Source organism: Eumetopias jubatus, unplaced genomic scaffold (assembly GCF_037043125.1).
Source record: "Eumetopias jubatus isolate StellerSeaLion01/CBP00866 unplaced genomic scaffold, mEumJub1_p1.0 scaffold_9, whole genome shotgun sequence".
In the NCBI taxonomy this organism is placed as follows: Eukaryota; Metazoa; Chordata; class Mammalia; order Carnivora; family Otariidae; genus Eumetopias; species Eumetopias jubatus.
Genome location: NW_028274815.1, coordinates 7,716,941 through 7,729,554, shown reverse-complemented (window position 1 = coordinate 7,729,554; position 12,614 = coordinate 7,716,941). Strand labels below are relative to the sequence as shown.

The window sequence follows — 12,614 nt, the reverse complement described above, 5'->3', positions numbered from 1 at the left end:
ATGGCCAAGATCTATCATCTCTCTATTGCAACTTTTCTTTGAAAATTCTGAGCCCACATATCTATGATCTCTGTTGAGCTGGCTTCCTTCTCTCTGGATCCACGTATTATTTAAGTTCCTTTAAAAATCACACAAAAATACTCATGTAGAAACAATGTACCTTTTTAAAAATTGCACTAAGATTTCATTTAATTTACCTTTCTTGTAGCCTAATGATTTAGCAAATCATTCTTTCTTCCTAGGCCAAGTTCCTTTTCTTGGAATATGAAAAGATTAGACTAAACTATTTTTAAGGCACATTATCAGCTTTAAAATTCCAGATAGTCTGATTCTCATTTTTACCTGATTGTGATGCTTTGCTGTTGGGGAAAGGCTTCTGAGGGCAGCCATCAGGCTGAGAGTCTGTTCCACTTTCAACAAAAGAACGGCAGCTAAAGTCACTCAGCAGGTCAGGCTCACTATCCCAGTCTGAATGACTTGGGTTATCTTCTAATACCTATTTGCAAAATATCACAGATAAAATTATTACATTGGAATTTAAAATGCAATTGATTTCCATGAGCTTCCAAGTCCTGCCCATCTGAAACACCAAAAAGTAAACTACTCTAGAGAACTGCAACCATCTGCCATGTTCCTAAAACTAAAAGACTTTTACCTCCACACCATGCTCCCCAGCTGTTCCTGGAACACTTCTGGAGAAAGGCTACAGACAAGGGTGAGCAAGGGAACAGGCTGCCAGCAGACACATCAGGCTTCCTTCTCCCTCTAACTAACATCTCTCTTGTAGCCCTAGTGGCCACACCAATAAAAACATCAATAATGACTCCTGCACAATGCTGGCTTCTCTTCACTGAGCCTACCTGGGAATTTTTGCTTTGTATCTTTGTTAATTCCATTTCTCCTGCCCAGACTAGCCTTTCTTCTCTTTCTCTCCAACTCGTTATTTACTCTATCATGCAGTCTTTCCAACCAACTCTTCTTCAATGAGTTCTTGATTTCCTGAACTCTTGTGGCACTTTACATTTATAACACTTAACTGACAGGGATATACTAACTGATACCATTGTTTAATTTTTCACGTATGTATTGTTGAAATGGTGGTCAGAGTGTTCCTAAGAAAGGTCAGCTGGCTGGCTACCTAAAGGCCTCATTAGCTGACATAACCTTGGGGAAACTAATCACAGTTAAAAAGCCACATTATCAGCCACGCAGACCAAGAAACTCAATCTTAACAAGAGGAGGTAAGACTAATGTTAAGGAAACTCACAAGAGAATAAAGCAAAAAAAAAAAAAAAAAAAAAAAAATCAGGGATAAGATGCTTGTGTCATCTGTCAAGTACTTCCCCTCTCTACAGGTAAGCGTATGAGACAAGGTACACCATAAAACTGGCAGACAAGCATGGACTCATTGAGAAATTTGAAGCAATCACAGAAGAAAATGTCCACAAGGTTATGCAGACAACCATCTACCAGGAAGTTGACCACATACTCTACTCTCTGTTTGATTCTTCTGGTGGACTATCCAAGCTGCCATCTAAAAAGCCAGTTTCGGGGTGCCTGGGTGTCTCAGTCGGTTAAGCAACTACCTTTGGCTCAGGTCATGATCTCAGGGTCCTGGGATCAAGCCCGGCGTCGGGCTCCTTGCTCAGTGGACAGCCTGCTTCTCCCTCTCCCTCTGCCCCTCCCCACCACTTGTGCATGCTCTCTCTCTCTAATAAATAAATAAAATCTTAAAAAAAAAAAAAAGCCAGTTTCTCCCTCTGGACACCCAATCCCACCCTTTCTACTCAAAGATTATCCCTCATTTCTATTTTCCCTCTCCGCATTGAGAATCTCTTCTCTCCTGTATTATTTCTATCAGTACACAAATATGCTATCATTTATCCACTTAAAAAAAGAAAAACTTTCCTTGACTCCAGCTACAATATAATTTCTATGTACTTCTTCGCAGCAATATGCCTTGGAAGAGTTATCCAGACTCACTGTCTCCAATTTCTCTCTTCCCAGTCTATCTTATACCTCATTCTAATCAAACTTGTGACTCCACTGTTCTACTCATCCATTTTTAGCCCTTTTTCTTCCTGACCAGGCAGCAGCATTTTCCAGTTGATCACTCCCCTCTTCTTGAAACATTTTGCTCCTTGGATTCCAGAATGCCCCCTCACTCTCCAGGCTTCCTCCTAATTTACCAGTTGTTCCTCAGAGTTCTTTGTAGGTTCTACTTTTATCCCAGACACCTTCATCCGACAGTGGCCCAGAGCTAAGTCCTTGGTCCCCTTGTCTTCACTCCTCAGTGATGTCATCTGGTCTTGTGGTTTTAAACACTACCTACAATGTTGTTTTCGACTCTAAAATGCACTGCCTTTTCCCCATATTTTAGTATCCCTGACATCAGGGTGTATCTTACAACCAATGGCATGTCACAGTTTGATTTGCAGCATTATTTTCTTTCTTGGGGATGTTTAAAATAATGGTGTATCTTCCAAACAATGGCATTTAAGATGTGATGATTATAATGTACATTAACAACATCGAAATTTTTATCTCTAACATAGTCCTCTCTCCTGAATTGAAGACCTATAAATCTAAGTACTTGGAATTTCCTCGTAGATATCTACCAGCTGTCTCAAGCTTAATGTGTCCAAAATGGAACTATAGATCTTCCGGTTCCACCTGTTGTATCAGGCCCCAAACTTAAGTCATCCTTGATGACTCCTCTTTCTCTCACACCCTACATCCAACCCATCAGGAAATTCTGATGACCCTATCCAAAGTTTATCTAGAATCCTAGCACTTATCATTTCCATTGCTACCACCTTGTCCCAGCCACCACGTTTTATCTGGAAGAGGGCTTCTCAAACTTTAGTGTGCATAGGAAGCGCCTAGGAACTGTGTTAAAAATGCAGATTCTAATTCAGTAGGTCTGGGTGAGGCCTGAAATTCTGCATTTCTTCCCCCAGATATCCCTCATGGCTTACTCTTACCTAAGATTCCTGATCAGGGAGGGGAGGGCTTCCCTGATCACATCACAAATAGCACCCTTTCCAGCCACACCATTTTCTATCTCCCTTACCCTACCCTGATTTATAATAATTGCTTGTTCATTTTTTCTGGAAGTTTTAAGTAATTTATCTCACCCAAGATCACACAAGTCACAGTAGTGGAGCCAGGATTCAGATGCAGGCCTCTTACTATTCTTGGTGCAGTCACATTCAAAGCATGAAGAAATTACTGAATATTTGAGAAGACTTAGCTTCTTTTTTTTTCAATTCTTTTTTTAATTTAAATTCAATTAGTTAACATATAGTGTATTATTAGCTTCAGAGATAGAGTTCAGTGATTCATCGTCTTATATAATACTCAGGGCTCATTACACCACGTGCCCTCCTTAATGTCCATCACCCAGTTACCCCGTACCCCCAGGCCCCTCCCCTCCAGGAATGCTCAGTTTGTTTCCTATGATTAAGAATCTCTTGGCGTGCCTGGGTGGCTCAGCTGGTTAAGCATCTGCCTTTGGCTCAGGTCATGATCCCAGGGTCCTGGGATGGAGTCCTGCATTGGGCTCCCTGCTCAGTGGGGAGCCTGCTTCTCCCTCTCCCACTCCCCCTGCTTGTGTTCCCTCTTTTGCTGTGTCTCTGTCAAATAAATAAAATCTTAAAAAAAAAAAAAAGAATCTCTTATGGTTTGTCTCCCTCTCTGATTTCATCCTGTTTTATTTTTCCCCTCCCTTCCCCTATGAACCTCTGTTTTGTTTCTTAAATTCCATATATGAGATCATATGATAATTGTCTTTCTGATTGGCTTATTTCGCTTAGCATAATACTCTCTAGTTCCATCCATGTCATTGCCAATGGCAAGATTTCATTTTTTTTGATGGCTGAGTAATATTCCATTCTCTATATATAAACCACATCTTCTTTATCCATTCATCGGTCGATGGACATTTGGGTTCTTTCCACAGTTTGGCTATTGTGGACATTGCTGCTATAAACAATGGGTGCAGGTGTCCCTTTGGATCGCTGCATTTGTATCTTTGGGGTAAATCCCTAGTAGTGCAATTGCTGGGTGGTAGGGTAGCTCTATTTTCAATTTTTTGAGGAACCTCCATACTGTTTTCCAGAGTGGCTGCAACAGCTTGCATTCCCACCAACAGTGTAAGAGGGTTCCCCTTTCTCCACATCCTCAACAACATCTGTCATTTCCTGAATTGTTAATTTTAGCGATTCTGACCAGTGTGAGGTGGTATCTCACTGTGGTTTTGATTACTCCCCGATGCAGAGTAATGCTGAGCATTTTTTCCTGTGTCTGTTGGCCATCTGTATGTCTTCTTTGCAGAAATGTCTGTTCATGTCTTCTGTCCATTTCTTGACTGGATTACTTGTTCTTTGGGTGTTAAGTTTGATAAGTTCTTTATAGATTTTGGATACTAGCCCTTTATCTGATTAAGACATTTGCAAATATCCTCCCCCATTCTGTCAGTTGTCTTTTGCTTCTGTTGACTACTTCCTTTGCTGTGCAAAAGCTTTTTATCTTGCTGAAGTTCCAATAGTTCATTTTTGCTTTTGTTTCCCTTGCCTTGGAGACGTGTCTAGCCAGAAGTTGCTGCTGCTGAGGTCGAAGAGGTTGCTGCCTGTGTTATCCTTTAGGATTTTGATGGATTCCTATCTCACATTTAGGTCTTTCATCCATTTTAAATCTAATTATGTGTATGGTATAAGAAAACGGTCCACTTTCATTCTTCTGCATGTGGCTGTCCAATTTTCCCAACACCATTTGTTGAAGAGACTGTCTTTTTTCCGTAGGATATTCTTTCCTGCTTTGTCAAAGATTAGTTGACCATAGAGTTGAGGGTCCATTTCTGGGTTCTCTATTCTGTTCCATTGATCTATGTGTCTGTTTTGGTGCCGGTACCATACTGGAGAAGACTAAGCTTCTTCTTCTTCTTTTTTTTTTTAAGATTTATTTATTTATTTATTTGATAGAGAGAGAGCGTGTGCATGCACACACACAAGCAGGGAGAGCGGCAGGCAGAGGGAGAGAGACAAGCAGACTCTCTGCTGAGCAGAGAGCCTGACGTGGGGCTCGATCCCAGGACCCTGAGATCATGACCTGAGCTGAAAGCAGAAGCTTAACCAACTGAGCCACCCAGGTGCCCAAAAGACTAAGCTTCTAACTTAAAAGTACTCGTTCCTTTTTCCTTTCAAAACAGAGTATGGGACACCTGGGTGGCTCAGTCGGTTAAGCGGCTGCCTTCGGCCCGGGTCATGATCCCAGGGTCCTGGGTTCGAGTCCCACATCCAGGTCCTTGCTCAGCAGGGAGCCTGCTTCTCCCTCTCTCTCCCTCTGCTTATGCTCTCTCTGTCAAATAAATAAAATCTTTAAAAAAGAATAAAAAAACAAACAAAAAAAACCCCAAAATAGAGTATATTCAAAATAGCTATACTCTTCAATAAACACTATATTGCCAATTTGTACATCAGGTTAAAATTTTGCTTACTGCTTATTTATTCATCAAGAAGATTTTAGTGTGATGCTAATATTACTTTAGACAGGTGTTTATTCAAGTTAAGAAAACCTTTTTAAATATCTTAAGTTAAACTAACAATGTTAAAATGTCAGAGAGAATTCCAGGTTCTGATTCAAATTTTCTATGTGCTAGGCAAAGCCCCAGCGTACAAATATAACCAACCAATACCTTAGCTATGTAATTCTAAAGATCAGATTTTTTAAAAAGGATTTTATTTATTTGAGAGAGAGAGAGAGAGAGAGAGCGCGTGCGCGCACATGCATGCGCACTTAAGGGGGGGAGGGGCAGAGGGAGAGAGACAAGCAGACTCCCTGCTGAGCAGGGAGCCTTACATGGGGCTCCATCCCAGGACCCTGGGCTCATGACCTGAGCCAAAGGCAGACGCTTAATGACTGAGCCACCCAGACGCCCCAAGATCAGATTCTTAATAGCCTGGATGGCTCTTTCTTTTCTATTCTCTTTCGAAGTGTCACCTGAGAACCACATAGCATCTTTTGTTTTCCTTTTTCTTTAAGATTCTATTTATTTATTTGACAGAGAGAGACACAGTGAGAGAGGGAACACAAGCAGGGGGAGTGGGAAAGGGAGAAGCAGGCTTCCTGTGGAGCAGGGAGCCTGGTGCGGGCTTGATCCCAGGACCCTGGGATCATGATCTGAGCCGAAGGCAGATGCTTAATGACTGAGCCACCCAGGTGCCCCATATCTTTTGTTTTTCTTGAGAAGCACCTGCCTCCTGAATCAAGAGAGGATAATGTTTCATAACTCTATCATTATAAAATTGTCTGTTCTAGTAAATTCAAGTTATTCCTCTTGAGTTTATTTAAATGCACTGTCCCAGATTCAAAAAGCAAGTTTCCTACACTAATTGCTTAGGTCAGTCCCCCTTCCATCATTGTCTCTCTCACGGCTTAGCTCCTCTAAACTTCTCATTCTCAGAACTTATTCCTTTCTCCCAGACCTGGGTTTCTCAGTCCTGGATCACTCAACTCTGCATGTGGAACCTAGGCAACCTCAACCAAACAAGGAAACACTAGGCCAAGTCTCCAAGCTCTTAAGAAATGTGTGTCAAATAGATTCAGAATCTCTTCTCAGCCCTGGAGAATAAGCACCACACATCAAACCTATCAGTTTATCAAACTTGCCTTTCTCAGTGGTGGAATCTTCTCCTACCCCAAATAAAATGTCCCATGGCACATTCATAAAGCAGTTAAATGCAAACTAAAAATATAAATGCTCTGGGGGATGTGGGAGGGGGTGGTGAGGCATCCAGACTTATTTTCTTCACATAAAGACTGCTGAGTAGAGATAACTGAGCTGAATAATGAAATACCAGGTACGTGGGTATTCCAAGCAAAGGGAAAAATATGCAAAAAAAGTTTTTTTCTAGTACTACAATTAATGGAAAGTCCTTAAGCTTCTATTTAGAACTTAACTACAAATTAGTTTCAACTAGTCAAATAAGAAGTCAAAATTAATTCCAATGTCTAGATCAGTGACCCTGTCCTTCTGAACTATAAGAGAAACCACTTCACTGACAATTCTGTGACAAGCATCATAAATCCAGATGAGGTTGGACCTGTCTTCATCTCTACCTCACACTAGAAATGGCTTTTCGTCCTGCTTCTCAGACTTGTGACTTACCGTAGCTTTTCTTCCACTCGTATAAACTGGGTTTTTACAATATGCCTGCTTGCTCTTCTGAAGGTAGCGCTTCCAAAAATTATGTAAAACTTCATTCTAAGGTAGAAGGGAAATGAGTAGTGATTATGACAAATACACTGGTACATTTATACCACTTATACTTCATCTACTGCCCTCCATCTAAATGTATTCTTACCTTTCTACCTATAAAAAGAATTATCATCACAAAATCAGGTATATGGGAAACACTGAATAAATTCTTCATAATCTTAGATTTTTAAAGAAGAGACTAATTCCATAAAGATCACCTAGTTGAATCCCTTCCTTTTGTAAGTTTAGTATATTAAGAATGAGAGAAAGAAAGCAACTTATTTGTGACCACACTTCTAGTTAGAGGCAAAGCTGCTCTTGGGTCCAAGTGGAAGGAAAATAAGATAACAAAACAAAACAACTTTTCTATTTATTCATCACCTACTAGGTATGAGGCACCCACTAGCTCTAATACAACACTGCAAGATAACTACTATCTCCATTTTACCACTAAAGAAACTGAGTAAATTGGCCAAAAATGACCCAGCCAATAAATAGAAAATCCATTAATAGGATTTGGAGTTAGTTTTGATTCCAGAGCCTGTGTTCTTAGCATAATGCCATTGCTGTGCCATTTAAATGGACAGGTCTAAACAGTTATGTTCACTGGCTAATTTCAGACAAACTGTTTTCAGAATTAACCCTGATGAAGTGGGTAGAAAACTATATAGGAATAAACCCTACTGTAGTTATTTGGTCTAACTATATGAAATTATAAATTACAAAGCATTTATAACATAGGATGACTTGAAAGAAACCAGTTTCACAAACCCCCAGACTACCACCATGGGTACCATCTGGTCTCTCATGTTTTTGTATTTTTAAATCCTAAAATACTTTTCAGGGTCAGCCTGTATTGATCTAGAGGGCATTCTTTGCTGGCTTGCCCCAAACACTGGTTTGAACAGCAAAGGCTCCTTTATAAATCTTTCCTTGGTGACTTCAGTCCACATTGATCTTTCTACCTTCTCTTTTTGCCCTTAATGTCACTTATGATCACATCGTCCTATCATTTCATGTTTACTCATTCCACATATGCATAAAACCCTCTCTCCAACTAGGCTGGATCTCTTAGCACCTGGTTTCCAATAATGGGCACTAAGCAAGGGTGCAATAACCACTTGTTGCTAAATAACTGGCTTTTTTTTTAAGATTTTATTTATTTATTTTGACAGAGAGAGAGACAGCGAGAGAGGGAACACAAGCAGGGGGAGTGGGAGAGGGGGAAGCCGGCTTCCTGCCCAGCAGAGCCCAAAGCGGGGCTCGATCCCAGGACCCCGGGACCACGACCAGAGCCAAAGGCAGACGCCTAATGACTAAGCCACCCAGGTGCCCCTAAATAACTGGCTTTTTAAAGAATTCCTGAAATGGCTTCAACCAGATGAACCAACATGAAATTCACACAACAGCAGGGATACTGTGGTACTCTGGAGGGGCAGCAAAGTCCAAGTGCGGTCCCTGGACCAGCAGTCTCAGTGTCACCTGGGAACTTGCTAGAAATGCCCTCCTCCAGACATACTGAATCAGAAACTAGAATGAGGTTCAGTAATCTTGTTTTAACCAACCTTTCAGGTGATTCTAGTACACTTTCAAGGTTGAAAACCACTGGTTTAATATATTACTCCCCAAAGCGCATTCTGGAACTCAAGTCCTGATCAATGCTACATATATATATATACACACTAAAGGATTTTGTTCTCAAATTGTTTTTTGTTTTTACTTTTTTTTAAAGATTTATTTATTTATTTATTTGACAGAGAGAGAGAGAGCACAAGCAGGGGGAGCGGCAGGCAGAGGGAGAGGGAGAAACAGGCTCCCCACTGAGGAGGGACCCCGATGCGGGGCTCGATCCCAGGACCCAGGGATCATGACCTGAGCCGAAGGCAGCCACTTAACCATCTGAGCCACCCAGAGGCCCCTTGTTCTCAAATTGTGAATACTGCATACTACACATCCCATTGGAAATCAAAGAAGCACATTAACACATAAAAGACACCAAGTAGTCTGCAAAGTTATTTGTTTTACTTTATTTAACCCAATCTCTCCTAAATATCTGAAGATTAAAACCTTTTTGATTTTCTTTTGGTTGTACTGCTTATTTATATCCCGTAGAACACACTTTGGGAATTAATGGTCTAATAAAAGGATTAAAGCAAAAACATCAGAAAAAATGATTCTTCCAGGAGCTAGTGTCATTATTGATAACCCTACTTTTCTCCTTAGTTTCACTCCACATCTTATTGTGCTTCAAACAAAATGTAAGGCTAACATCTAGACACAAACGGACTTACCTTTAATTCTGGGCCTACTCCAAGGGTCTTTAAGGCTTCTGCTTGTTGATAAAGTATCTGCTGAAAACCTTCACACACATACCAATCCCAGCCTTTCTCTAAATGACAAATAACATGGTTCAGACATTTGCACTCCTATTTACTACATGCTACTACAGAGTTACAACTGTGTTTTACACATCACAGCTGGGATTGTTTTGTATTCCTGAAGAGGGTTTCCATCCTTATACTCCCGTTTCCAATCCGGCAAATATGTACACAGATGCTAAAGCTAAACCCCATTTTTATTTTTCAGATTTTAAATATTTTAAATTCTCTACAATTTTTCTGAAATATTAATGTAGGGCAGAAAAATGAATAGTCACCATGTTAAAAAATGAAGTAACTTTTAAAAGTATGTACTGAACAATGAAATGTATTGTACTGGACAGTACTCAGCAGAACCCTAAAGGAAAGAGTGCTCAGTACTCAGCCTCTGCTTCTCCCCTTCTCTGTTCGAACTCACAAAGAAAGGGAACGATGAGTATTTAGAGAATGAATGAACAAAAGCCAAGATGTGATGGTCCAGGAGTGCAGGAAAGAGCAACAAGAACATACAGAGAAAACAAACTGTTTGATGGCATTCTGCTTTTCTGGAAATAGTTCTAGGCTACAGGGAGACATTGGAAGCAAGGAAACTAATACTTACTGAGCCCCGCCTAGGCATCAGGTATGTACTAGGTATTTTAAGTAAGTTCTTTTCTTTAATCCTCGAAATAACCCTAAGAGACTGTGAAGAAATATGCCACCACCACAGACAGAGCTACGTGTTAAAAGAGAACTAGAAGGTAAAGAAAATGTTAAAATCTGTTAAGAGCCTAATGTTTTACTCCTCCCTGCTGGATAAATATTACAACTCTTTGAAAAACATGTTATCAGCACCTTTTACACTTAGCTTATGAAGTCTGTTACTAGGACCCCAAGATCCCCCTCCCCTGCAGAATGTCACAGGACTCCTACTCCTCACCCTGCTGACTACCTCAATTTCTTGGATTATATATAAGTAAAAGAGAAAGCCTCTAATTCTGATGCATTCTGAAGTTGAGCAAGTTTAAACTCTTCAAACTGTACCTGTGCGCACTCTTCTTCCAGAACATGGCTCTTATAAACTGGTAAAGTCGTATTTTGAATTCAGAGTTTCTGTTTTATGTGACAAATGGTATTACATTCTCATTTTACAGATGAAGAAACTATGCAGGGTCAAAGAAGTTGAATATAAGACACCTGACAGCTAATTTGAAGCATCTAAATTTACTGTAGCAATTTAAGTTGAAACTATACATTTTAGTTACCTAAGTCAAATCCAAATTAATCAAGTTTTACTCTAATAAAATTTAGTTAAAAAGTAACCAGCTTCTAGCCTAATAAAAATAGTCACCGTTAAAGGTTAAACAGAAACACGAGTTACCATTTAGGCATTCTCTCTGTTACTCAACTAAGAATATCAATGTATTTCATAGAGATATTTCACTAACACTTATATATCTGTATTTCATGTGTGTGCATCCTTAAAGCTACCTCACCTACAAGGATCCACCACTATCTTTAGCCTGGTTTCAAACTGGAGAATCTGGCCCTAGGTAGTCACAGAAATAAAAAGCATCAGTTAGACTTTACCTCAGAATCTTCTCAATAATGGTTAATTATATGTACTCACTGGACTAATGAGGTAGATTACCTTTCAAAGCACACCCATGCTGAGATTATTTTAAGGAAAATAATTTTCCTATTTTAAAAGGGTGTGTTCAAAATTCAATGTGAGAAATAGATTTCTAAAAGTTGAACATCACGTTGAACTTGCCTAACCTGACAGTTCCATACATGAACCATTTCAGAAAGTAAGCGTTTTTCTTTAAAAGCACAGAAAATCCTATTCTGAATAGAGGACATAGAACAGAGAAACATATGCCGACAGATAAGAAGGAATACCCTCCATTATGATTTTTTTGTATAATAGTTGCTCCACTGGAAAAGCAACTCACAACCATAAGCAGGATAAAAACAGGATATGCTTAAAGACATTTACTTCCAATTTTACCATCAACGATTACCCACTTTAATTCTACTCTGGATGACCTGTCTACAGCTCTGGCAACCTCTCGAGAATCTACTTAAGATTTCACTGCACATCCCTAAGCACACATGAAGAAAGGGCTTACCAAGTTTTCTTTTTCTTTTAAGTCCCCGGCTGATGGCTTGTATTTTAGTATTAGGGATAGCCCCAGTGTTTATGACTTCCTTAGATCTCTGCAGGAGACAGATAGACCATTAAAAAGATAGTTTTACATCTCCCAAAAGGTTTTTCCAAGCATGCTCTGGGAAGTACAGTGAACCAAACTGTGAGTGCCAGGACCAAGGACAGTAACATTTTGGGAAAATTATATCAACTGTAACATTTTGGTTAACTTTTACGTTGTTTTTTCATTCAGAATTTTTCACGACTCAAAACAGTACCTGGAACACAGTAAACACTAAACAATAGTCTGGAAAATGAATAAACTTTTATTTTAAGTCACTTTCTAATTTTTTCAAATGAAACCTAACGGTAAAGTCAAATTTGTTCCCTTTTTCCTCCATCCAAACACACTCCGGAATTAGGAGAACTGTATTTATTGTAACCAGCAATCACTATGCTACATACAGATTCGTTTCATCCTGCTTTTCTATGTATTTGAATAATGCAGTTTTCATTTCTGAAACTATAAAAGTACTACTTTTTATTTTTAATCAAACCTACACAATTTTAGAATGACTCAATAACGAGTACAATTCATCCCATAGTCTTCAACTCCAAGTGCTCTCAAGGGCTGGTACCTAAGATTCTGCCTTTCTCACAACCAAAATAAAAGAATTAAGTCTTAATGAGGGAAGAGAGGTGAAGATTTTTAACCAACAGGCAACATTTATATATTTCCCTAAACTTAGAGATTGGAATGAAGTTTATCTTCAGCCTTCATTAAGAGTAAAAGAAATATCTTTAACAATAGGATTTGGGGAATGTATTTCCTCTAGTCATAGAAACCACA

General features: G+C 39.5%; 1 protein-coding gene across 2 annotated transcripts in view; it reads right to left on the bottom strand.

Annotated features, from left to right (window-relative positions):
- The window catches only part of TAF1B (TATA-box binding protein associated factor, RNA polymerase I subunit B), a 66,230-nt gene that overhangs the window by 48,644 nt on the left and 4,972 nt on the right, over positions 1-12,614 (bottom strand). The window contains exons 3-6 of one of the 2 annotated variants that reach the window (XM_028099623.2): positions 11,748-11,835; positions 9,550-9,647; positions 7,169-7,264; positions 343-496 (exon numbers count right to left, since the gene is read on the bottom strand). In XM_028099623.2, the coding sequence (XP_027955424.1) occupies positions 343-496; positions 7,169-7,264; positions 9,550-9,647; positions 11,748-11,835 (436 nt within the window). The remainder of the gene's footprint in view (positions 1-342; positions 497-7,168; positions 7,265-9,549; positions 9,648-11,747; positions 11,836-12,614) is intronic. The other variant, XM_028099624.2, reaches the window with a different exon arrangement.